Source organism: Muscardinus avellanarius (assembly GCF_963383645.1).
Source record: "Muscardinus avellanarius genome assembly, chromosome: 2".
NCBI classification, from domain to species: Eukaryota; Metazoa; Chordata; class Mammalia; order Rodentia; family Gliridae; genus Muscardinus; species Muscardinus avellanarius.
Genome location: NC_137787.1, coordinates 65,883,670 through 65,909,660, shown reverse-complemented (window position 1 = coordinate 65,909,660; position 25,991 = coordinate 65,883,670). Strand labels below are relative to the sequence as shown.

General features: G+C 37.5%; 1 protein-coding gene across 1 annotated transcript in view; it reads left to right on the top strand.

The window, feature by feature from the left end:
• The window catches only part of UBR3 (ubiquitin protein ligase E3 component n-recognin 3), a gene marked incomplete at both ends in the record, with an annotated part of 174,804 nt that overhangs the window by 96,908 nt on the left and 51,905 nt on the right, over positions 1-25,991 (top strand). The window contains 5 exon segments of the mRNA XM_080689213.1: positions 3,174-3,347; positions 6,710-7,170; positions 14,184-14,272; positions 16,055-16,204; positions 19,248-19,381. Of these exon segments, the coding sequence (XP_080545339.1) occupies positions 3,174-3,347; positions 6,710-7,170; positions 14,184-14,272; positions 16,055-16,204; positions 19,248-19,381 (1,008 nt within the window).

Below are 25,991 nucleotides of genomic sequence, written 5' to 3'. Positions count from 1 at the left end.
TCTTCCCTGGGTCACTATGGCTTCACTTAAGGTGCTCTGGATCTCGAGTCTGTGGTTATCTCAGACCCCACTACTCCTTTACTTGGTTGTATCGCAAAGTCTCAGACCCAGGGAGTCAATCGAGGCTGCTTTAGACCATGGGGGGTGCCAGGCTGGGTGTTCTCCTGCATGGAGTTGTGACTATAGTGTGATATCTCTGCCACCGCCACTCCCCGACTGGGTCAAGTCTCTGGGAGTCAGTACTGGGATTTCTCCTCTAGGGGCCGCAATTTGACTCACTGTTGTTGAGTGTGCCGATGGAGCTGTAGTGGACTTGGTGAATTCGCTGCTGCCACCCCGGTGGCAATATGGCGCCGTTGTCACGCCCTTGGCCGTGAGGCTGGCGTATTTCTTCTCTGTTTTTGAGCTCTGCTCTGAGTCCCTGCAGGGTGCGCTGAGCCCAGCCCCTGGGAGCTTTAGAAGCTCCCTGCGCCGAAAAATCTGCCGAATCTCGCCTGGCTGATCGCAGTTGCTCACCTCAGCTCGCTGTCCGCCGCTCCTCTCTGGAGCCTGGTAGGCTGTTGAGTTCGTTGGTCTGGTGCCATCTGGTGAAGTTGCCGCTGCCACCGGCAGTATGGCGCTGCTGCTGTGTCCTCGGCCGTGAGGCCGGCGTATTTCCTTTCTGGCTGTGAGCTCCGTTCTGAGTTCCCCTCCTCTCTGGAGCCTGGTGCTTTTTTGTTTCTCTGCTCATGGTGTTTTCTGGCTATAAAAGGTGCTGATTTTGTAGTAATAGAGATTGGTTGTTAGTGGGGCTCGTAAGCCCCGCTTTTCTCCATCGCCATCTTCCCAGAAGTCACTTGGTCATTTTTTGATTGGATTGTTTTAGTGCTGAGTTTCTTGAGTTTTCTTTATATTTTATTTATTTTATTTTATTTTATCTTATTTTGCGGGTCTGGGGATGGAACCCAGGGGCATTCGACTTCCGAGCTACACCCCCTGCCCTATTTTTTTTTTTATTCTTTATTTTGAAACGGGGTCACACTGAGTTGCAGAGGGCCTCACTAAGTAGCTGAGGCTGTCCGCGAACCCCAAACCTCAGGTCTCAGCCTCCCGAATGCTGGGATTACAAGTGTGTTCCACCATGCCCGGTTTATATTTTAGATATTAGTCCTTTATTGGAGGAATAGTTGGCAACATTTTTCTCCCATTCTGTCTTCCTTTGCTGTATAGAAGCTCTTCAGTTTAATGCAACCCCGCATATTGATTTGCTTATTAGTTTCTTGTGCTTTTGGGGTCTTTTTGAGAAAGTTTCTACCTGAAATGATAGTTAATTATGATGATTGATTTGTTTCAACTGAGAAAGGCTCACTCAAATATGGAGATCCCAGGCATTCAGCCAGGTTTATGACCTTCATATGTTACTATTGAAAATAAATGGCCCAAAAGGGAAGTCAAAGGAGCCAGTAAGGTACCTTTATATAAGGGAACTTTTGGTAACATTCAAGAAACTCACACTTCCACTCTCAAAATCAAGGAACACACCAATCTGGTCCACAGGTATTTTGATATAGTGAAGATATATTGGGGATAGTCAGCAGGCTGCAATAAGTGTCCTTCACACATAAAAGAAGAAATACTTTCTCAGATTCAATCAGAGCAGGCCTCTTCCATGCCTCAGAATCTTTACAGATCCCCAGAGCTCAGTCCCAAGAGTGGTTCACATTCACCTCGAAGCCCTGGTTTCCCCAGGCAGCAAAGTAGCTGCAGAGACCAGAATCCAAAGATGGATCTTGATGGTCCTGTTCAAACAGCAAACTTCTCACATTGCCTGATATATATATTTTTTTAATTTCATTGTTGAAGCAAACATACATTTGGAAGCAGTTGAGCCTGTCAGTTATTCCAGGGATGGGCTGAGTGCTGAACTGTGGGGTATGGGGTATGGTTGGGTATGGGCTGCACCACTGACTCACACATGCCAGTTATGGCTTCTAAATCCTGCAGGAGCTCTATGTCTGGCTTTTGGCACAGTTTCATCACTTCCTTATAGCTGGTCCTTAGATGCTTCTTTCTTTTGAATCATTTTGGCTTTATTTTTATTCAGTTGTTGGAAAATTATTATGCCTTCTACTCTAAGCATCTCCAAATGTTGATTTTTTTTTTTAATGGGTAAATGGAGAGAACATTCTGTAAGATTCCCTGATCATCTGCTTTTGTAGACACACATACCAAACCCACTGGTTGAGTTCTCTGCTCCCCTCATTCAAATTTCTCTGGTTATCTTGGATCTTTTTCCCATAAAGATCTTATTTGCTTCAAGAACTTCTCCAAGTAGTCTTCTGCAGCCCCTTTAACAGGACACAGTCTGTGAGCTACATGCTCCTGAAAGCTGCAGCAGAGTATAGAGCAGGCTCTTGTCCTCTTCACAGAAGATCTTTGGCTATTTGTGGGTCACACACTCATGTTCCTTGGAGCTCAGTAATTGTTTGAGACTGATTTTTCTGGCAAGGGAAGCCAGATTCTTCAAATACTGTTTTGGAAGTCTTTCTGCTGTGATGGCTCCCTGAACACAGGGAAATGGGCATAAGTTTGGGCTTCTTCCCAGGCCAAGCAGAGACAGGGCCAGTAAAAGCTGTGCCCACAGTTTGTGGTGACTGGGTCCATGAAGTAGTCCAGATAGATGAAGTAGGTGAGTTCTTCCTGGAAGGCTTGTGTCATGACTGAATCAGTCTTTCTGAGGAAGATGTCTGTGATCTCCCAGTGCTTGCTGCAGAAATAGTAATGTATAGTCTCCTCAGGGTCTGAGCCTCTCAGCCTGGGAGCAGCAGCCTTCAGAAGTCTCTCCAGCCAGTGTATTTTGAGTTATTACTAATGAGTATTCTGTAGTGTTAAGGATACTTGTAATTACAAATATTCTGTAATGTTAAGCATTTACAGATTGGAAAATATATTTTTTAGAAGATAGTGTGCTGATTCTGCTGATGTAGCTTTAGTGCTATTGAAAATTTATTGTATTTTATGTTTGAATTTGGTTTTATTATTTCAATTTAAATTTGTCCATTTTATTATTTATTGATGAGACAAAAAGACTCAGTCTGTGACAGGCAATGGGTGATTATTTGGGCTTGTTATATCTCTCTTGTTCTGTATAACTAAAGCAACAAACGTTTATATTCATTATTTTCATGTTTTAGGTACCAGTGGGTAGACCAGAACGCTGTCATGACAGTTGGTTTCCTGGCAGTAACTTAGTATCAAACATGCGACACTTTATAAACTATGTTAGAGTACGAGTTCCAGAAACTGCTCCTGAAGTGAAGAGAGACTCACCTGCAAGTACCAGCTCTGATAGCTTGGGCTCTTTACAAGTAAGTGTGAGAATCACAAGGGTAAAAGGAAAATATTTATGATTAAATGTTGGGATATATTTTTTAGATTTCTTCATGATATTGAAAGGAAGAAAAGTGGTTATAGATAACTTTAAATTGTCTTTTATTTCCTCTGGTATATCTAAGCAACTTCTGTCTCACTAGTCTTTTTCCTTTAACCTGCCAGAGTTCACGACGGCCTAAAGTTCTTCAGAGAGAGGTAGATGTGTATGAAATTTTCATTAACTAGCAACACTGGCTTTAACTGGAAATGAGAATGAAACCACTATGAATTATTTGTGTGTTTGTGTGTGTGGATTTGATTAATATGGTTAAATTTTTAAGAAATTTCTTTGTGTGTGATTTAAAAAACTAAGATGATTTAGGCTTAGTATTAAAGAAAATTTATATTATTGATCTAATTTAATTGTATTTAATAGTGAATTTTTATTTTCAATGTTAGAAAGATTTTGGACCAATGATAGGCAGCACATTTGGGTCTGTTTACAGTTAGCATTGGAGCTATGTCACTAACATTTAAAAATGATTGACCGTTTTTTAAATCAAAATAAATTTATTTGCTGGAAGCATGCCCCCTTAAAAATATTTCTTTTTGCTTCTGTAGAAATTAATTAACTTTGATAAAAATAAGCCCATAAAAATTTAAACTCTAAATACTATTTGAACTCATTTTAAAAACCAGCTTTCATTTCATGTAGTTTAATTACTGTTTTTTAAAATTTTTGTTTATGGTACTGAGTACTAAACCTAGGGGTATTGTACCTCTTAGCTATAACTTCAGCCCTATTTTATGTTGTCTTGAAACAAAGTCTTGCTAAGTTGCTGAGACTGGCCTCAAGTCTGCTATCTTTCTGTTCCAACCTCCTAAGTATTAGTATTACAGGCATGCACCACTGTGACTGGATTAACTAAATAGTTAATGATTATTATATTTTGTGGTACTAGGGATGGAACTCAGGGGCATTCTACTTCAGAGCTACACCCCCCAGCTCTATTTTATTTTTTAATTTAAAATACAGTCTCCTTAAGTTGTGAGGCTGGCTACAAATCTGTGATCCTCCTGTCTCAGCCTCCCAAATACTGGGATTACAAGCTTGCTCCACCATGCCTGCCTTTAATTAATTAATTTCAAAAACAGAAATGAAAAAAAAATTGAAATAGATTTAGTAGCCAAACTGAAGCAGTTTTAGTTCCTACAAACTGGATTTTTGTGAGTAGAGAGCATCAAATCAGATATTTCTTATAGCAATTTCTATTTGTAAGAACTTTGTTTTTGACAACATGTTTTTGCTGTGAACATTGTAAAGGGTTTTAATTAATGTATTGGAACCAATATAAGAGGCAGTGTTTGCCCCTAATGCAGGTAGAGAGTGCTTTAAAAAACAGCTTAGATGTTAAAAAAAATGTATATTATAATTTTGACTCACAAAAGCTCCACTAATATTGAGGCATCCTTTTTATGCTCATGTTAAACAAACTAATGCAATCCATTAAACTGACTCATATTGTAGTTAAAAGTTGATTTCTAATAGCCCTTATCTAGTTTGACAGCTTTAGTAAAAAGGCCATTTAGAAGATAGAGTTGAGAAAAACATTAAAATAACAAAATAGTTATATTGCAATGTGAAACATTTCAGTTTGATCTTTCATCCTTGTATTTTCAATTTAATTACTTTAAGCATTTGTTAGAATTTTCAAACTTTTGATGTTTCTTAAAAGTGAAACTAATTACCAGTTTAGATTCATTAACTTAGAGAACTATAAAAAATTAACATATAATTTCTTTTGGTACTGGGGGTTGAACCCAGGTTCATTCTACCCCTAGATACACCCCCAGTCCTTTTTGTTTTTTATTTTGTTATTTTATTTTATTGTTTTACAATATTGGGGATGGATCCAAGGGGTATTCTACTTCTGAGCTACACCCCCAGCCTTATTTTTATTCTTTATTTGGAAATAGGGTTTCACTAAGTTGCAGAGGACCTCCCTTATTAGCTGAGGCTGTCTGTGAACCGTGATCCTCCTGTCTCAGCCTCCCAAATTCTGGGATTACAAGCGTGTGCCACCATGCCTGGCTTTTATTTTTATTTTGAAACAGGGTCTCAACTAGGTTGGTGAGAGTCTCACTACTTACTGCGGCTGTTTTTAAACCTGCAATCCTCCTTTCTCAGCCTCCCAAGTACTGGGATTACAGGCATGCACCACCATGCTCAGCTAACATATAATTTTATTTTTAATTAATTAATTTATGGCACTAGGGGTGGAACCCAGGGACTTTTCTATTTCCAGGCTATACTCCCAGACCTGTTTTATACTTTATTTGGAAACAGGGTCTCACTAAGTTGCTGAGAGCCTCACTCAGTAGCTGAGGTTGGCTTTGAACCTGTGCAATCCTCCTATCTCAGCCTCCCAAGCACTGGGATTACAAGTGTGCACCACTATGCCTGGCTCTTTAAAAACAAACAAACAAATAAACAACAACAACAACAAAAAAAAAAACCCTGGAAACTAGCAGTCTTCCAAAGTTAGTAAAGAGTATGTTTCTTTTATTCTTCTTTTAAAATTTTTTCTTGTGCTACTGGGGATTGAATGCAGGGGCTTTCTACTTCTGAGCTATACACCCAGCTATTTAAAAAAAAATTTTATTTTGAAACAGGGATTCACTAGGTTGATGAGAATCTCACTACTTGCTGAGACTGTCCTGGAACCTGTGATCCATCTGTTTCAGCCTCCCAAGTACTGGGGTTACAAGCGTGCACCGCTACTCCTGGCTGTAATTTTCTTCTTCTTTTTTAAATTTTGTGGTACTGAGGCTTGAACTCAGAAGCATTCTACCTCTGAAATATACCCCAGCCCCATTTTTATGTTTTATTTTTTGAAAAAAGGTTTCAGTAAGTTGTGGAGGGCCTCACAAAATTGCTGAGGCTAGTCTACAATCCTCCTGTCTTAGCCTCCCAATTACTTGATGACAAGCATGTGCCACCATGTCCAGGTATAATTTTCTTCCTTTAAACTGAGGAGAAACCTAGTTAATAATATTTCTTTAGCATGACTATTGGTGTTTCGTAGGTTTTGTTTATTTTCTATAGTAGATATGCTCAGAAGGCTTAGAAGGAGATGTTATTGCTTATTATCTTTTTCTTTCTCATTGGTATTTTGAGATAGAGTGAGGCTAAATTTATGTGAGAAAGAGAGGTGAAGGCACAGATTTTTGAAAGAGTAAATAAACAAAATACATCTTTGGATGAAGTATTCACTTTGGAAAATGTAGTAATGTATTTTTAGAATTGATATTGAATAACTTCTCTTGACTTTTCTTTCTTTCTCATTTTTACTGGTAGAATTCTGGTACAGCTCAAGTTTTCAGCTTAGTGGCAGAACGTAGAAAGAAATTTCAGGAAATCATCAATCGCAGTAGCAGTGAAGCAAATCAGGTGGTTCGTCCCAAAACTTCAAATAAGTGGTCTGCTCCTGGTTCAGCTCCCCAGTTAACAACAGCTATTTTGGAAATTAAAGAAAGCATATTGTCTTTGCTAATTAAACTTCACCACAAACTCTCAGGAAAACAAAACTCCTACTATCCTCCATGGCTTGATGATATAGAAATTTTAATCCAACCAGAAATTCCTAAATACAGCCATGGAGATGGTATAACTGCAGTAGAAAGAATTTTACTAAAAGCTGCATTGCAGAGCAGAATGAACAAACGCATCATTGAAGAAATATGTAGAAAAGTGACCCCTCCTGTGCCACCCAAAAAGATCACTGCAGCAGAGAAGAAAACCCTGGACAAAGAAGAAAGGTAATTTGAAAAATATTTTAAATACGTATGGTACAGTTGAAGGTTTGATTTGATTTGATCCTTCTCAATCTTTTGAGGCTATTCACCTGGATGTTTTAGCCACAATAGCCAGAGTTGATTAGTTGGTAAGAGAAGTGGAACTGAACGTCGTGCTCATATGTGTATTATGCTGAGTTCTTTCCTGGTGAGAAAATCAGTGTTTCTTACCTAACATTAAATTACTACTTTAAACTTGCAGGCATCTTGGGAGAATTGCTACTATTGTTATTGCCATAGAGATCTAGTAATTCTCTTGATTTTTTAAAATAAGTATTATCAGTTGGAATTTAAATGGGAAAAGAAAAAAAATTAGACATATTTTAAATAATTCTCAAAGTAAAAAATTCAACTGTTTAAATTCCTTTTGGTTCTTTATAATCTTCATCAGAATATAATTATTAAAAATATAGTATTTTTAAAGATGTACTAACATGCCTTTAGCTTGAACTTTTCAGTTTCTTCTAATTTGTTGCTAAATCACAACATAATTTCCTCATCTTTGGCTTTTTTTTCCTTGGGATGATTTTTTAAAAAATTATTATTATTTTTAATTTTGTGCTAGGGATTGAACCCAGGGGCATTCTACCTCCGTGCTATACCTCCAGCTCCCCCTTTTTTTGTGGTACTGGGGATGGAACCCAGGGTCATTCTGCCTCTGAGCTACACCTCAACCCTTTTGCCCTTTTAATTTTGAAACAGGGTCTCACTGAGTTGAAGTAGCTGAGCCTGCCCACGAACTGTAATCCTCCAGTCTCAGCCTTCCGAATGCTGGGATTACAAGCGTGCGTCACCACGCCTGGCTCCAAGCCTCATTTTTATTCTTTATTTTGAAACAGGGTCTAAGTTGTGGAGAGCCTCACTAAGTAGCTCCAGCTGGCCACAAACTCGGATCCTCCTGTCTCAGCCTTCCCAAATACTGGGATTACAAGCATGCGCCACCACACCTGGCTGAATGATGTGTTTTATAAATGGGATCCTTGGGTTTATAGGAATTGAGTCACTGTGCGTTATCACCAGCTGTTTTTATTTTTTATTTTTATTTTTTGGTGGTACTGGGGATGGAACCAAGGGGCTTTCTACCTCTGGGCTATACTCCCAGACCTATTTTCTATTTTATTTGGAAACAGGGTCTCACTAAGTTGCTGAGAGCCTCACTAAGTAGCTGAGGCTGGCTTTGAACCTGTGTGATTCTCCTGTCTCAGCCTCCCAAGCGCAGAGATTACAATTGTGCGCTACCACACCCGGCACTCACCAGCTGTTTTCCAGCCTTGTTACAATGTCTACTTTGCTATCATACACATGACAAGGTGCATCTTGAGAGATTGAAACTCAACACAACTGTCAAATCCTTGGGAAGGATTTAGTGTTCATAACTATATAACTATCTATATATCTATATATCTAGTATATATGTGTATGTGTGTATATAATATATATAGTGTTCATAATATATACATACACACATTCTTTCTTTTTTTTTTGTGGGTTGGGGGATGGAACCCAAGGGCATTTGACCTCTGAGCTATACCCCCTACCCTATTTTTTTTTTTTTTTTTAAACAGAGTCTCAATGAATTGCGGAGGGCTTCACTAAGTAGCTGAGGCTGTCTGCGAGCTACAATCCTCTGGTCTCAGCCTCCTGAATGCTGGGATTGCAAGTGTGTGCCACCACGCCCGGCTACATACACACATACTCTGTTTTTTTTTTGTTGTTGTTGTTGTTTTTTGGTGGTACTGGGGTTCCTGGAAACCCTTCTACCTCCGGGCTACACTCCCAGACCTATTTTATATTTTTATTTGGAAACAGGGTCTCTTAAGCTAGCGAGATCCTCCTGTCTCCATCTCCCAAGTGCGGGGATTACAAGCATGCACCACCAAGCCCGGCACACATATTCTTTCTAATGAATGCATATACATATGGCTTAAACACCAAGGACTTTAACATTTATTTTTCAGAGAAAATTCAAGAATGCTATTGTTTACTTCTTTGAAGTTATAAATAATATTAATTGGTTTAATTTCTCAAAAACAAATCTGTCTACTAAAGCAATAATTACATAATTCCCCTTATAGTGAGTTGACAAGGATCATCTCAATATTATCTTAAATTAAAAACCTACGACTTTTGTCATGGTCCTAGGTTCTCTTTCGTATATATATGTCATTGTTAATACTTGTTGTCTGGACTACTCTAGTGCGCTGTATGTGTAATACATTATTTGATAATTTGAATATACTTTAGAGGTATTTTTTGGAGTAATTTTATCTTCATAGTTACTTTTAAAATTAAATTTTAGGCAGTAATGTTTTGACTAATCAGTGGAAGTCAGCCTAAGATGGATTTTATGCTATTGATCCATTCCCCTTTCATTGATCATCAACCAGGCTCTTCTCTGGACATATGATACAGGGCTATTATCCAATGCTGAACTTCCTGACCTTGAGGAATTGATACTAGACATATCATTGCATAGATAGTTGCTAGTGTAATAAATACAATATTAGGTGCACAGGGTGTTATTGGAAATAGCAGGACATAAGGCTAAGAGGGTAACCAGATATCATTTACTTGGCACTTAGTATGTAAATGGCTACAGGGAAGCCATTGAAGGATTTTAGGAAGGGGAATAGTATGCAGCATAATCACATTCAGATGGCTTAGAGTGGGACAAGACTGGGAATTGGGAGACAGGCTATTGAAGAATCTAGGAGAAGCCGAGCATGGTGGCACACGCTTGTAGTCCTCATACTTGAGAGGCTGAGACAGGAGGATCACACAGGTTTGAAGCCAGCCTCAGCTACTTAGTGAGGCTCTGAGCAACTTAGTGAGACCCTGTTTCCAAATAAAATAGAAAATAGGTCTGTGAGTATAGCCCGGAGGTAGAAAGCCCCTGGGTTCTACCCCCAGTACCACCCAAAATAAGTAAATAAGTAAATAAAATAAAATAAAATAAAATAATAAAATAATCTAGGAGAGCAGGTGTGGTAAACGTCTTAATTAAATTGACAATAATGAAAAAAGGAAGATACATTTGAGATATTTAGCAGGTACTTTTTTATCAATTTGATGTGGCAAATGTGGAAAAAGTCATGAGTTGTTCTTAGAAATTTGAATTGAATAATGTTTCTGCTTAGCAAGAAAAGGAGTTACAGGAGAAGACTTAGGAATAAAATTGACATGATCAGCCTGGCCATTGCTGAGTTTAAGGAGGAGATCTGGGTGCAGATGTCTACTTAGGTAGGGGTTTGTGTCTTAAGGGAGCATTCTTAGCTGGAGCTACAGGTTTCTTCATCTAGGGAAGAAGCACTGTAAGAAGATGAGCAGACTGAGCAAGGGGCACCTACATGGACGGCTGCAGGAGGATGGCCAGCATGGCATGGGGAAGAGCATGATGATTGGCCTTAGGAGGCACAAGAAGAGGGAATCCAGAAAGGAGAGACGTGCCAAGATTGTTCAGTCTGTAAGCGTGCAGATAAGATTGGCAGTCCCATTGGATTTGCTGGTTAGGAGGTCATCCTTTGGTAACTTTAGGAGAAATTTTAGTCATATATATGTTTGTTACAGAAAATTCATATTGAAAGTGTAAATAAAAGCCAATAGTATATTAAGAATTTTGAAGCATTTTTGTTTCTTGTAGTGCTGTACTTTGCAGATAGGAATTATAAAGAACTAATATAATTTAGATGACAGTTACTACTTTTGCATTGGCCTAGAATTTTCAGTAGACCTGATAAAAGTAGAAGGTTGAAAATGAGGTAAGATTTTAATTTTTATTAACCTTTTCTAAATTAGTGGTCTTTCCTTCTGATTATATAGTAGTTTCTTCTTTTTTGTTTGAGGAAAGTAAACATTTGGTGAATCAGTTTATTTGATTAAGAGTATTTTGTAATTATTATTAGTAATAGATGTGATACTGGAGGATGTAGTTAGATGCTGTTTTTACAAAGGCTCTAATGCTCTTAGAACAAATAATACTCTATAAATTTTTGATTTTCCTCATGATAGGTTTTGTTTCCTTTGGGCAGTGATGATATTGACTAGCACCTGAAATGAATTCTGTAGCAGATGAAAATTAAGATGAACTGTCCGGTGTGGTGGCACACGCTTGTAATCCCAGTATTTGGAAGACTGAGACAGGATAGAAGGTTTGCAGCCAGTCTCAGCTACTTAGTAAGCCCTCCACAACTTAGTGAGACCCTGTTTTACAATAAAGAATAAAAACATAGGACTGGGAGGATAGCTCAGAGGTAGAATGCCACTGGGGTCAGTTTCTAGTACCGGGGGAAAAAATAACTTAAGATGAATTTGAATCTTGCTGTGCTTCTCACGTATCATTTTTCCATTTTGGATTAAGTTTCATAATAGAGACAGAAGAGTTCACAAACATGTAATGATGATCCATTTCCATGTACCTCACCTATAGACAAACTTGGCATCACTTTAATAATAGATTAACTCCATAGAAAACAAGATACAAACAAGAAACCTTAGATGGTTGAATAATATGCAATTTAAATGTCTTCACTTCCAGGATAATTCAAAGAAAATTTTTTGAGATGTAGTGAATATACCAGAACTCATGTCTTCTTGCTAATGGTCTTTATTTATATTTATACCTGATTTTAGTAAGGAGTGAACTAGATTTGAAAAAAATATTCACAACAGCCGGGAGTGGTGGCACATGTTTGTAATCCCCGCACTTGGGAGGCAGAGACAAGAGGATAGTGCAGGTTCAAAGCCAGCCACGCTGGTTTAAGAGACCCTGTTTCCAAATAAAAAAAAATATATAAAAATAGGTCTGGGAGTGTAGCCCAGAGGTAGAAGGGTTTCTAGGAACCCCAATACCACCCCCTCCAAAAAAAAAAATATATATATATATATATGTATTTTTTTTTTTTCCTCCACAACAATGACATTCCATTTCTGGTTACATAGAAAGCTGGTATAGAAGTGTATTTTAAGTCTAATGCCAAACAGTTACAATTGAGGTTTTCTTATGTTTCATATTTTGATTTGTTTGAAATATTGTCTTATGGACATATTTACTCTAAATGTAAATGTTCATGTTTAAAGGTGAGCTGCAGAGTTGCAGTAAAGAAACATACTCCCCACGAGTTGTGGTGGAACATTTCTGTAGTCCCAGTATTTGGGAGCCTGAGATAGGGTGTTCATAGGTTCAAGACCAGCCTTGGCAACTTAATGAGACCCTGTTTAAAAACAAAGAAACAAACAAAACAGGGTGGGGGGAGTGGCTTAGAGGTAGAATGCTCCTGGGTACAATACCCAGCAACCCTCCTCCCAACACACACCAAAAAACAAAAACAAAACAAAAAACAAACAAAAAAAATTGAAAGAAAGAAACCAAAAACTTAAAATTTCAAAGTAGTGATATAGGAGACCAAACATGTGTTCTATGCTGTTGTTTCTCATAGCATTTTTGGAGGTCTCTTAGAATGCTTTTTTTTTTTTTTTTTTGTAGTACTGGGGTTGGAACCCAGAGGCATTCTACCTCCAAGCCACACCCCTCTCCAGCTTTATTTTTTATTCTTTATTTTGAAACAGGGTCCCACTTAGTTGGAACTATGACCCTCCTGTCTCAGTCTCCCAAATGCTGGGATTACAAGTGTGTACCACCATGCCTAGCTCTTTCTTAGAGCATGGTCATATGGGCCTGTTGTCCCAGATACTTGGGATACGAGGCAGGAGGATCTCTTGAGCTCAAGTGTTTGAGATCAGTGCTGGTTGGCAACACATCAAGACCCCACCTCCCAAAAAGGGGGGGTAATAACATTGTATTTGGATGTGATTAAATCCTTAGGCCCCACGTTCAGGAAGTTGTCCAAATAATGTTTCTTATGGCAAAAAAATTTAATCCATAACTACTCATAGCATTTAATTGTCATATCTTTTTGTTCCCTTCAATATAGAATAGTTTACTCAGTCTTCTATTTATTTTTATGACCTTGGTACCTTTAAAGACAGTAGTAGCATCGTAGAATTCTGTCTCTCAATTTGGGCATGCTATACTTTATTCAAAGAATATCAATGAAATGTTGTTTTCATTGTGTCTTATCAGGTGTCACATGATATCAGTTTGTTTCATTACTGGTTATTACATTTGAACACTTGATATGGGGATGTGTTCCAGATTTCTGCACTGTCAAGTTGCCATTTTCCCTCTTTGTAATGAATACATAATTTGTGGAGAGATATCTGAGATACTATAATACTCATTTGTTATCAACTTCCAATATATCATTTATTTTATTAATGTGAACTCATGGGTTCCTATATTATTTTATGGGTGAAAATCTAATATGTTCAGTACTCATTTTAATGTTCAAACTGTTCCAATTTTAGACACTCAGAGTTTTTCACGCCATTTTCTTTGTCCTTTTGATCTATCCCTATCATTTTTTGGGCATATTTTTGTTCTTGGGGTCTGTAAGATGTTCCAGGCTCATCTTGTACTTGAAGTGGACCATTTCTACAAGGAGCTTTGGTTGCTTTTAGTAGAGAATGGTATTTGGAAACCACTGTCTGTATACTTATTGTAATGCAGTATAGCTGTGTTCAGGTCCTCTTAGTGGATAGAGCTGGAAGAAATTATGTGTGCCTTTGTATGTCTGTGTTTGTGTTGGGAGTGAGAGAGGGTGAAAGGGGAGGAGAAATTAGCCAACCGTGTTCACAATAATAAAAAGGGCTGGGCGTGCATGCGTGTGTGCAACACAATGTTGTTGCAAATTCAAATATTCTATCCTAATTATTATTTTACATTTTAAAGTAAATATTGCTCTTTTACCTCTTGAATCAGTGAGTTTGAAGCACTAGAATCCTTAGGAAAATAAGTCTTACACGATAGAAAGTAGATAGTTCTTCACTATATGCCAGTGACTTTTCTTACATTTATATATTCCTCCAAGATTAATTTTAAGCACATTTGGTACTTAAAACTTTATTTCTATTTAATCTAGGCGACAAAAGGCTAGAGAGAGGCAGCAGAAATTGCTTGCAGAGTTTGCTTCACGACAGAAAAGCTTTATGGAAACTGCCATGGATGTTGGTAAGTAAAATTTTTTTTTTTCAGTTTAGAACTCTCATAGTTAGTACCCTGAAGATCTCATTGAATCATCCAGAATTTTTTTTTTTGTTTTTGTTTTTGTTTAGTGCTAGTATTGAGTTCAGAGGCATTATACCTCCAGCCCATTTTTTAAAAAAGTTTTTTGTTTTGAAACAGGGTCTGGTTAGGTTGCTGAGAGTTTTGTTGTGTTACTGAGGCTGTCCTTGAACCTCTGATCCTCCTGTCTCAGCCTCCCAAGTACTGGGATTACAAGTGTGTGCCACCACACCCAGCTGCCAAGATCTATTTTAAATTTCCACATCTTTTTCTCTCAGTCACTCTTTATATCAGGTATTTTCATTTTGTGTGTGTGTGTGGTAATAGGGATTGAACCTAGGGGCATTCTACCCCTGAGATATAACCCACCTTATTTTATTTTTTTATTTTGAAATAGGGTTTCACTAAATTGCAGAGGGCCTTGCTAAGTTGCTGAAGCTGTTCACAAACCAGCCCACAAATCCTCCATAGTACTGGGATTACAGGTGTGCACCACCATGCCTGGCTATAAATTCTGTTTTAAAAATATTGAAATTTGACATCCTTTTCTATTTCTGACATAGTTTTACATATTTATATATATATGCTTCCATCTTTTAAACAGCACTAGTCTTTATGAATTCAAGTCTTTATCTGCAAATCATTATTATTTAAATAATTTGTTTATGTTTCATGTTTTAAAAAGCACTGATCTTTATGAATTCAAGTGTCTTTATCTGCATATAATTATTGTTTCAATAATTTGTTTTACATTATATCACCAAATGATTATTGTTATTTCCTATAGTAATTCTGCTTTATTTATATGTATTATAGTCATATGATTTTTCTACATAAATAAACTTGTTGATAATTGTTATCTTTGAGATACAATCAATAGAATTAGAAGTAAAAAAAAAGTTTTTACTTATTTTTTTTTTTGTGGTACTGGGGATTGACCCCAGGGACATCCTACCTCCAAACTCTGCCTCCAGGTTTGTTTTTTATTCTTTATTTTGAAAGAGGATATTATTAAGTTGCAGAGGGCCTCACTATGGGGTCCTCCTTTCTCACCCTTCCAAATACTGGGATTACAAATGTTACCACCATCCCCGGTTTTTAGTTTTTCCTTTTTTTTTTATCTTCTTATATACTACCATTCTTTCCCACAGCTCCCTCCAATTTCCTCCTCTTAGGTACTTCAAAGAAAATTGAAATAAAAACACCTTTTTTTTTTTTTTTTTTTTGCAGTACTGGGGATGGAGCCCAGGGTCATTCTACCTCTGAGCTATACCCCCAGCCCTATTTTTTATTCTTTATTTTGAAACAGAGTCTCACTGAGTTGCAAAGGGCCTCACTAAGTAGCTGAGGCTGGCCATGAACCATGTTCCTCCTTTCTCAGCCTTCTAAGTACTGGGATTACAAGTGTGCATCACCACTCCAGGCTCAAATGTCTTTGCCTCTGTGTTTTTAGTATCAATTTTATCTGTGAATGATACATCGGAGGTATATTCAACCATATGTTATTTGAAGTCTTTCATTATAACCACTCTTTGCAATATTTGTCTAACTCTTTCCTGAATAAACATTTTACTTCAGCAAAATAATTTTTTGCATAGTTTTCTTACTATGTAACTATATTGATATTAAAGCTAAAAATACTTGAAGTGGGTTATATTTTGCATTTTTATTGAAGTGGGGACTTTTCTCCTTAGGAATTAAAAGTTTTAATCCCCCCCCCCCCCTTAGATTCTCCTGAGAATGATATTCCAATGGAAATTGCCACAGCAGAACCACAAGTTTCTGAGGCAGTATATGATTGTGTTATCTGTGGACAGAGTGGCCCTTCCTCTGAAGACCGACCTACGGGATTAGTTGTATTGTTACAAGCATCTTCAGGTAAGCTCAAAGTAATTCTTCATGGGAACATTTTAGAACAAGTTAGGTATAACAAGTTAGAATAAATAGATGAAAGTACATTTTTGTTTAGTTATAACTATAGATCTTTAGAGAAAAATGTGATGAAAAATTGATTTGGACCCCAATTACAAAGCTGCTGCTTCCTCATCCTCTTCTGGTTCCTCTTCTTCCTCATTTTCCTTTTCTTCCCCCGACCCCTTCCCAGACTCATTCTACCTTTGAGCTATACTCCCATCCCCTTTTATTTTGAAACAGGGTCTTGCTAAGTTGTGAAGGGTCTTGCTGCATTGCTGAGGGTGGCTTTGAACCTTGAATCCTCCTGTCTCAGCCTCTCAAGTACTGAGATCTTAAATGTGCATCATCATGTCCAGCAGCAAAGCTTTTTTTTATCTGGCTCTATCTCACTTTCCTGAGTGTCCTTTTGGAAGAAGGCCTTAACAGATCTTGTTACATGTTAAACATTTTTTTTCCCCTCTTACAGTGTGATAATATATTACCAGTGTTACATGGTCAGTAACCACTAGACAAAAGATCAAAAAGGAAACTGAACAGTTGAGCAACACTATGAAACAACCAGACCTAGCAGATTTATGTAGAGTCCTTCAGTCACAGCAGTAGTATACACAATTTTTTCTTACCAGAGAAGCTGGGAATTGTGGTGCATACCTGCAATCCCAGTATTTGGAAGGTTGACAGAGAATCATAGGTTTGATGATAGCCTCATCACTCTCAGCAACCTAGCTAGACTTTATTTCCAAACAAATAATAGAATAGGGCTGAGGGTATAGCTCAAAGGCAGAATGCTTCTGGGTTCAATACTCAGTTACCCTCTGCCCCCACCTTACCACACCAAAAAATCAGTAACAAAAGAAAAACTGGAAAATTCAAAACTATATGGAAATTAAACAGACAACCTACTCTTAAATAACCAATGTGTCAGAGAAGAAATGACAGGTAAAATTAGAAAATACTTGGTGAAAAATGAAAATGAAAATACAACATGCCAAAAAAAAAAAAAAGCCCAAGTAAATTAATAGCTATAAGTACTTTGACTAAAAAAAGAAGATCCCAGCCAGTCGTGGTGGCGTATGCTTACTAATCTCAGTACTTGAGAGGGTGAGCCAAGAGAATCTGGGTTTTCTGGCCGAGAACCCAGCTTCAGCTACTTCGTGAGGCCCTCTGCAACTTAGTGAGACCCTGTTTCAAAATAAAAGAAGCTGGGCATGGTGATGCATGCTTGTGGTCCCAGTACTTGGGAGGGTGAGACAGAAAGGATCGTGCAGGTTTGAAGCCAACCTCAGCTCCTTAGGCTTTCGGCAACTTAGTGAGACCCTGTTTTCAAAGAAAACATAAAAAATAGGTCTGGAAGTTTAGCCTGGAGGTAGAAAGCCCCTGGGTTCTATACCCAGTACCACACACACACACACACACACACAAAAAAAAAAAAAAAAAAAAAAAGTAAAATTTCAGGCTGGGAGTATACCTGAGAGGTAGAATGCCCCTGTTACCCCCCCTCCCTCCCACACACACACAAAGAATAAAATTTCAGACTGGGAGTATAGCTGAGAGGTAGAATGCCCCTGGGTTCAATCCCCAGCATCACACACACACACACACACACACACACACACACACACACACACACCCCACCCCCCCAAATCAGTAACCTAACTTTGTCCATTAAGGAACCAGAAAAAGAAAAAGGAGCCTAAAGCTCAAAGAGGAAAATAAATAATAAAGTTTAGAGCAAAGATAAAATATAAACAAAATCAGTAAACCCAAAAGTTGATTTCTTGAAAATGACAATAAAGCTGAATAATCTTTAGCTAGATTGACTAAGAGAAAGAGAAGATTCAAATAACTCAAAACAGAAATAAAAGTGGGGATGCTACTGTAGCGCTTACAGAAATATTAAGAATTATAAGAGAATACTATGAATAATTTTATGCTAAAAAATTAAATTACCTAGATGAAATTAGTTCCTTCCCATTGATTTATGTTAGGAGGCATATGATGTTTTCTTGGTGGTTATAACCAAGTTATTTTTGTTTTGTTTTTTTGCTGTACTGGGGGTTGAATCCTAGGGCATTCTACTCTAAGCTACACCCCAAACCCTATTTTTAATTCTTTATTTTGAAACAGGGTCTTGCTAAGTAGCTGAGGCTGGCTGTAAACCTATAATTCTCCCATCTCAGCCTCCCAAGAACTGGGATTACAAGGGTGTGCCACCATGCCCAGTGATGCCAACCAAGTTTTATCTCTTGGTTAATATGGTAGGTTATGGTAGAATCATACATTGAAATGCTAGATAATTTAACCTTTACTTTTTTTTTTTTTTTGGTGGTACTGGGGTTCCTGGAAGCCCTTCTACCTCCGGGCTACACTCCCAGACCTATTATAGACTTTTTAATTTTTGGAAACAGGGTCTCTTAGGCCAGTGTGGCTGACTTCGAACCTGCACAATCCTCCTGTCTCCGCCTCCCAAGGGCAGGGATTACAAGCGTGCACCATCACACCTGGCCAACCTTTTACCTTTTTACTTGATGTTCCTCGCTTGAATCAATGAGTCTGTTATCTGTTACAGTCCTTATTCTTTTCAATACTCAGTTTTCTCAAATCTAGTCTGTCTGAACTCCCTCAGGTCCACATGAAACTGCCCCGTCACACATGAAACTTTGTCACACAATTCCAGGCTTACCTTAGCTCTTCCTCAACCCTGAACTCTGCTTTTTGTCCAAAGATCTCTGCTTCCTTTTTATGAGAAATAATGTATTTAGAAAAGAAGTTTGTTGATATGAGAAAGTAATAGTTTTTAGGCTTTTTCATTGTATAGTTTTAGGAAACCATCCCCTTATCTATCCATCATGAGTTCATACTCAAATTTAGTGTTATTTAAAAAAGGAAATATTGATATATTTGGAGCTTAATTTACCCTGTAGAAGAAAACTAAAATGTCACTTGGCTTTTCTTGGTGAATCAGGTCTAAGTGTTATTAAATAAGCATTTCTCTCTGCTATTGTAGTTTTGGGGCAGTGCCGTGACAATGTTGAGCCAAAAAAGTTGCCGATTACTGAAGAAGAACAGATTTACCCTTGGGACACATGTGCAGCAGTTCATGATGTGAGGCTTTCATTATTACAGCGTTATTTTAAGGATGTAAGTACTCTCTCTCTCTTTTATTTTTATTATTATTTTTATGGTACTGGCAATAAAACCCAGGGCATTCTACTTCTGAGCTACACCCCCAGCCCTATTTCTTATTCTTTTTTTTTTTTTTTTGAAACAGGATCTCACTAAGTTGCAGAGGGCCTCACTAAGTAACTGAGGCTGGCTTCGAACCTGTGATCTTTTTGTCTCAGTCTCCTAATTATTACAAGTGTGTGCCACCATGGCTGGTTTATAAATACTCTTTTTACTGAATAATATTTTTAACTTCAAAGTTAACACTGATTTTCCTCCATAGTTTTATTTTATATTTTCTTCTAACAAAATTTAATTCTGATTTCAAATCTGGAAATTTACCAGAAATATTAATATGTGGATTGTAATGAAATTAAAATCTGTTAATAAAAATTTCAAACAATAAATATGTGTTTGTTTTAAATGTTTATTGCGAAGTATGTACTTTTCAGTTCAGTGGAATAGTATTAACTCTAAAATCTTGGAGATAATTGTATGAAAAGTTTTAAATGTGGTATGAATATAATGAAGATTTTTGCCTTTTTTAACTATAAAGAAGGAGAAGGTAGTAGATAAGTCTTGTATAACCTCTTCTGAACTTGGTAGATTTTTTTGACCTGTTTATATCTTAGATGCTTTAGCACTCAAAAGTATCTCAAGGCTTTGAAGAGAAACTTTTTTTTTTTTTTTTTAGTAGCAACAGAATTGTTAAATTCTTTAAAAATTTTCTACATCAATTTTGAGGTTCCTGAGTGGATTATTAAGTAGGGTTTTCTTCCCTCTCGTAATTTGTTTGAATCTGCTGTATCTTGAATTACGTAAACATATGATAGAAGCTTTAAATACAAAGTAAAGCATTGTTTTTAGTGAACTATATGACCCAGTTATCTTGAAAGATTTCCAAATAGAACTTCAATTTTCTCTCCTATGAATCTGCTAGTTTAAATGGAAGAAACTAGTAGGATAGATGGAAGATAGACTACTTAATTATAATAAACAGTGATGGTAAGAGCTAGAGTAGTCTGTGTCAAAGTAGTTGGTCTTAGGAGGTTTCTGGTGGCTTCTGGAAAAGCTTATGGTTAGGGTTAGGGAGGCCTCATGTAGGTAGAAAGAGTTCTACCCTACATGAATGGGGTTTGATTTAGATTCTTCTGTTTCTGAGCTACATGAGCTTGGCCAATCTCTTAAAAACTCTAAGACTTAATTTCCTCATCTGTAGGGTTAAGAATGGTCTATCCTGCAGTAACCCATCAGGCTAAAAGCTCCTTTAGATCACTTTGCTTGTAACACAGGCCAATATTAATATTTGAGGTGTCCTATTTAGGGGGGCTCATGATAGGCTTTATGAGGCAGTTTGGGTTAGATAATGAGGTTCATCCTTTCATATATTTTCACAGGCTTTAAAATGATATTATGGAGCCGGGTGTGGTGGCGCACACTTGTAATCCCCGCGCTTGGGAGGCTGAGACAGGAGGATCGCATAGGTTCGAAGCCAGTCTCAGCTAGTTAGTGAGGCTCTCAGCAACTTAGTGAGACCCTGTTTCCAAATAAAATATAAAATAGGTCTGGGAGTATAGCCCAGAGGTAGAAGCCTCTGGGTTCCACCCCCAGTACCACCAAAGGGGGAAAAAATGAAATTATGGCTGGGCGTGATGGCATACACCTGTAATCCCAGTACTTGGGAGACTGAGACAGGAGAATCATAGGTTCAAGGACAGCCTCAGCAAGTAGAGAGACCCTCATCAACCTAGAGAGTCCTGTTTCAAAATAAGAAATAAAATCAGGCTGGGAGTGTAGTTTGAAGGTAGAATACCTCTTGGTTCAATCCTCAGTACCACACACACACACACACACACAAAATTATGCTTATTTTGTAAAAGCAGCATCTGTGCATACTGCACATGCATGCGTATACATTTTCATATTTTTAACTGCCTTATTGTTTCTTTAAATTTTTACAGGGTATATATATTTACTAATTAGAGACCAATAAGCATTTTATTTAAAAAAATTTCTGAAATTATGCTAAATTCTGTTTTTGCACAACTTTGCTGCCACTTTATTTAGATTTAACTTTAGGACCACAATCTTGGTTTTAATATTTTTTCTTAAAAAATTTTTTTTTCTTGTTTCAGTACTGGGGATTGAGCGCAAGAGCATTCTACATCTTAGCTACATCTGCAGCCCTCTTTTTTAATTCTTTTTTTTTTTTTTTTTTTTTTTTTTTTTTTTTTTTTTTGTGGTGCTAGGGATTGAACCCAGGAGGGGCATTCTGCCTCTAAGCTATACCCCCAGCCCAATTATTTTTTGGGGGCCTGGGAATGGAACCCAGGGGCATTCAACCTCTGAGCTACAACCCCCACCCTATTTTTTATTCTTTATTTCAAAACAGAGTTTCACTAAGTTGGGGAGAGCCTCACCAAGTAGCTGAGGCTGTTCGCGAACCGCAATCTTCCTGTCTCAGCCTCCCAAATGCTGGGATTACAAACATGTACCACCATGCCTGGCTTCCAGCCCAATTTTTTATTCTTTATTTTGAAACAGAGTTTCTTTAAGTTGCGGAGGGCCTCACTAAGTAGCTGAGGCTGGCCACAAAGCTGTGATCCTCCTGTCTCAGCCTCCAAAGTACTGAGATTATAAGTGTGCACCACCACACCTGGCTTTTGGTTTTAATTTTATTGTCTTAAGTCACTTGAAAGTAACTGGGAAAGATGAATGCCAAAGTCCAATAGAAAAAAATAATTTTTGATCCAGTCAAAATCAAACTCAGATTTAAGAGCATAATAACTGTGAGAGAAGGGGAGATCAAAGAAAGGAAGGAAAAGTTTGCTTTTCCTTTCTTAAAAGCCAGAGTAGTCATTCATTTCCAGAAAAAAATTTTTTTAATTTGTTTTGTTTTAAATAAAAAGTCTTACCTGAAATCTGAATTGCACTGGACTTTGTTGTGTCTCTGTTAATGATTATGATATTTTAAAAAATTTCTGCATTATGAATTTTGCATACTTTAATAAGAATTATTTTATGTGTATATGGCACATTCCCTCATAGTATGGCTCTGAAAGTCTAGGCCATTTCTCATGTTCATTTCATACCTTCCCTGGGGTTACTACATGCTCTGTGTCTTATAGATGCTTCCCAGATTTCTTACTGAATTACTCTAAAAATAGAATGCCAGAATTTTATAGCCAGAACAGACTGGCTATGTGTAGAGCAGAAGAGACACTATTAATGGGCACTGAGAGTGATTGTAGAATTAAACTGTAATTCTACAATTCTAATCTGCTCTCCTCACATCAGTTTTATGCATTTTTATAGAGCTGACACTTAGAATTTTAGTTATGTAAGATAATATATTCAATGTGGAAACTAGAAGTGTTGAACATGGGCAGTGTGACACAGGAGAGAGATGGACCTTGAGCTTCAGCGCCAGGGAGACTTGAGTTTAGGCTTGGGCACTACCATGTCCAGTTTAGCGATCTTGGTAAAGTTTTTATTCTTTTGCAAAAGAAAAAGAGATAATACCACCTACCATACACGTTTTTAATAAATATTGAAGTTTTGAAGATTCCGTGTGTTAAGCACCAAGTACAGTGTTGAATGGGTGTATGGTTGAAGTCTTCTAAAATATTAATCTCATGTTTATAAGTGTTTTCCAGCATTTTTTACTCTAGCAGTCACAAATAACCTATCTGTTATATAGACAAAAGACTACTATTTTCAGTTTTAAAAGCCAACCACTTTTATTAAAAATAAAGATTCATTGCCTTTTTATAGTACAGTGCCAAAGTGAATGGCTTGTTAATTAACTATGAACCATTTTAAAATGGTCTCATGCCCAAATCCACTTTTATTTCAAGTAGCTCCAAAACATAAAACAGAGATGAGCAGGCTTCCTGTTGTTTTTCTGATTTGTAATAGTAGAAGCTTGCTCACCTGCTGAGAGTATTTGATTTGTACTGTTGCACATCTTTAAATCTGCTGGGAAGGCATTTTGTATTGTGTAATATTTTCAACCTTTAGATACTCATGAACAATCTTGATTTAATATTGGAACTTTGTTCACTGTCATTTAAAGGTCATTTAGGCTGGGTGTAGTGCTACTCACCTGTAATCCTAACTACTGGGGAGGCCGAAGCAGGAAGATCATGAGTTCCAGGCTAGCCTAGGTAACATAGTGAGACTCCATCTTAAAAATTTTCTTTTCAATAATATAAATATTTATCTCCAACAAAAAATAATTCTTTTATGGTACTGCGGATTGAACCCAGAGGCATTTTATCTTCGAGCTATACCCCTAGCCCAATTTTTTATTCTTAATTTTGAAACTGGATCTCACCAAGTTGCAGAGGTATCACAAAGTAGCTGAGGATGGCCTCAGACCCAGATCCTCTTGTCTCAGCCTCCCAAGTACTGGGATTACAAGTATGTGCCACCATGCCCGGCTATAAAAATAAAAGTTAAAAAATTTTTGTTTCTTAAAAAACAAATTTAGGGGGAGTGGTGAGTTGGCCCGGGCCACCATCACCCCTCATGCCATTTTGGCATGGGGCTGTAACTATTTTTTGTATTTCTGTCTTTTTAATAAACTTCTTTAAATCTTCAAAAAAATTTAAAGTTTGTTTTTTAAGCATGTCAGGACATGCTTAAAAATGACTTGATAGCTCTCAGGTCTTTCATCATATATTATCACTTGTGGTACATCTTGTGCCTCATATGGCTCTGGCCTGCCTATCTATTTATTACAGACTCTAGAGAGTGAATTCATGTTCATACCCAAATGCTGTTTGACAAAGGACAAATGGCGAAAATTCTAAGAAAGTCTTAGGATTGTCTGTAGATTGAGTGGGGATTTGGAAATTAATGTGTGGTGTAAAGGTGAGGGTTGGAGTAGAATGATTCTTAGCTTTCTGACTTGGTGACTAAATTGGTTGTGGAGGTTTTTTTTTTTTTTTTTTGCCGGTCTGGGGATGGAACCCAGGGGCATTTGATCTCCTAGCTACACCCCCTGCCCTATTTTTTCTTTATTTTGAAACCAGGTCTCACTGAGTTGCAGAGGGCCTTACTAAGTAGCTGAGGCTGTCCGTGAACTGCGATCCTCCGGTCTCAGCCTCCCAAATGCTGGGATTACAAGCGTGCGCCACCACGCCCGGCTTGATTGTGGAGTTTTTGAACCAAGAGGAAGAGAAAGTGAGGAAGAAGACAATTTTTTTACATACTGATTTTGTTATCAAAAGTATATTAAGCTGGAGAATTCTGGTTAGCAATTGAGTATTTGTTTCAAACACCTAGGCAAGAGATCCAGATTAGTTGAAATTGCTAGATAATTCCTTAGGGAGGATAATTTTAATGAGAAGAATAGATGTGCTGAGAATAAAACCTTGAGGAGTATGAACATTAAAGGGGAAGATAAAGGAAAAATCTTAGAAGGAGGCCTAAGAAAAATAAAAGAGAAAGAAAAAAAACTAAGAATAGCACTATGGAAGCCAGAGGGAGGTGGGCATTTTGGAAAGGAAGTTGTTAATGTAAAATATCACAGGGAGATAGCAACAGTGTAGCTTACACCGAAGTTTAGCATGATATTGAGAGTTTACATTTAATGGAATGGATCTTATATTTTATGGGCTAGCTTTTTATGAGATTGTTCATAATCTGTACCTATACAGATTATGAACATATATTATACATATTATGAACATGTTTTACATTTTATTTTATTTTATTTGTGAACTTAGATGCATTCTTTCTCTGAGCTATACCCTAGCCCTTTTTATTTTTTTAATTTAAAAAAATTTTTTTTTTGGTTGTACTGGGAATAGAACCCAGGAGCATTCTATCTCAAAGCTACAACCCCAGCCCTATTTTTTATTTTTTATTTTGAAACAAGGTCTCACTAAATTGCAGAGGGCCTCATTAAGTAGCTGAGGCTGTACGCACACCAGGATCCTCCTGTCTCACAAGTACTGGGATTACAAGCGTATTTTTAAAAAAGAATTTTTTTATGTTGTTGTTGTACTGGGGTTCCTGGAAACCCTTTGTCTCCGGGCTACACTTCCAGACCTATTTTTTTATACTTTTTAAATTTGGAAACAGGATCTCTTAAACCAGCGCGCTGGCTTCGTACCTGCACTATCCTCCTGTCTCCGCTTCCCAAGCGCAGGGATTAGAAGCATGCACCACCATGCCCAGCGTATTTTTTGAATTTTGAAACAAGGTCTCGCTAACCTGCTGAGGCTGGCCTCCAACCTGCAATACACCTGTCTCAGCTTCCTAAGTACTGCTATTATAGACATGCGCCACTGTGCCTGGCCAGTACATATTACTTTATTTTATATACTGTTTTATAATATTCACATATTATTATATAATTTACATGTTATAATTTATAATCATATAATTTTAATTATAAACACACTAAAAATTAATTATAGAGCCAGGTGTGGTGGCATATGTCTGTTATCTCAGTACTTGGGAGGCTGAGACAGGAGGATCACAGGTTTGAGCACAGTCTCAGCAAGTAGTGAGACTCATCAATCTAGGGAGACACTTTTTTTTTTTTTTTGGTGGTACTGGGGTTCCTGGAAGCCCT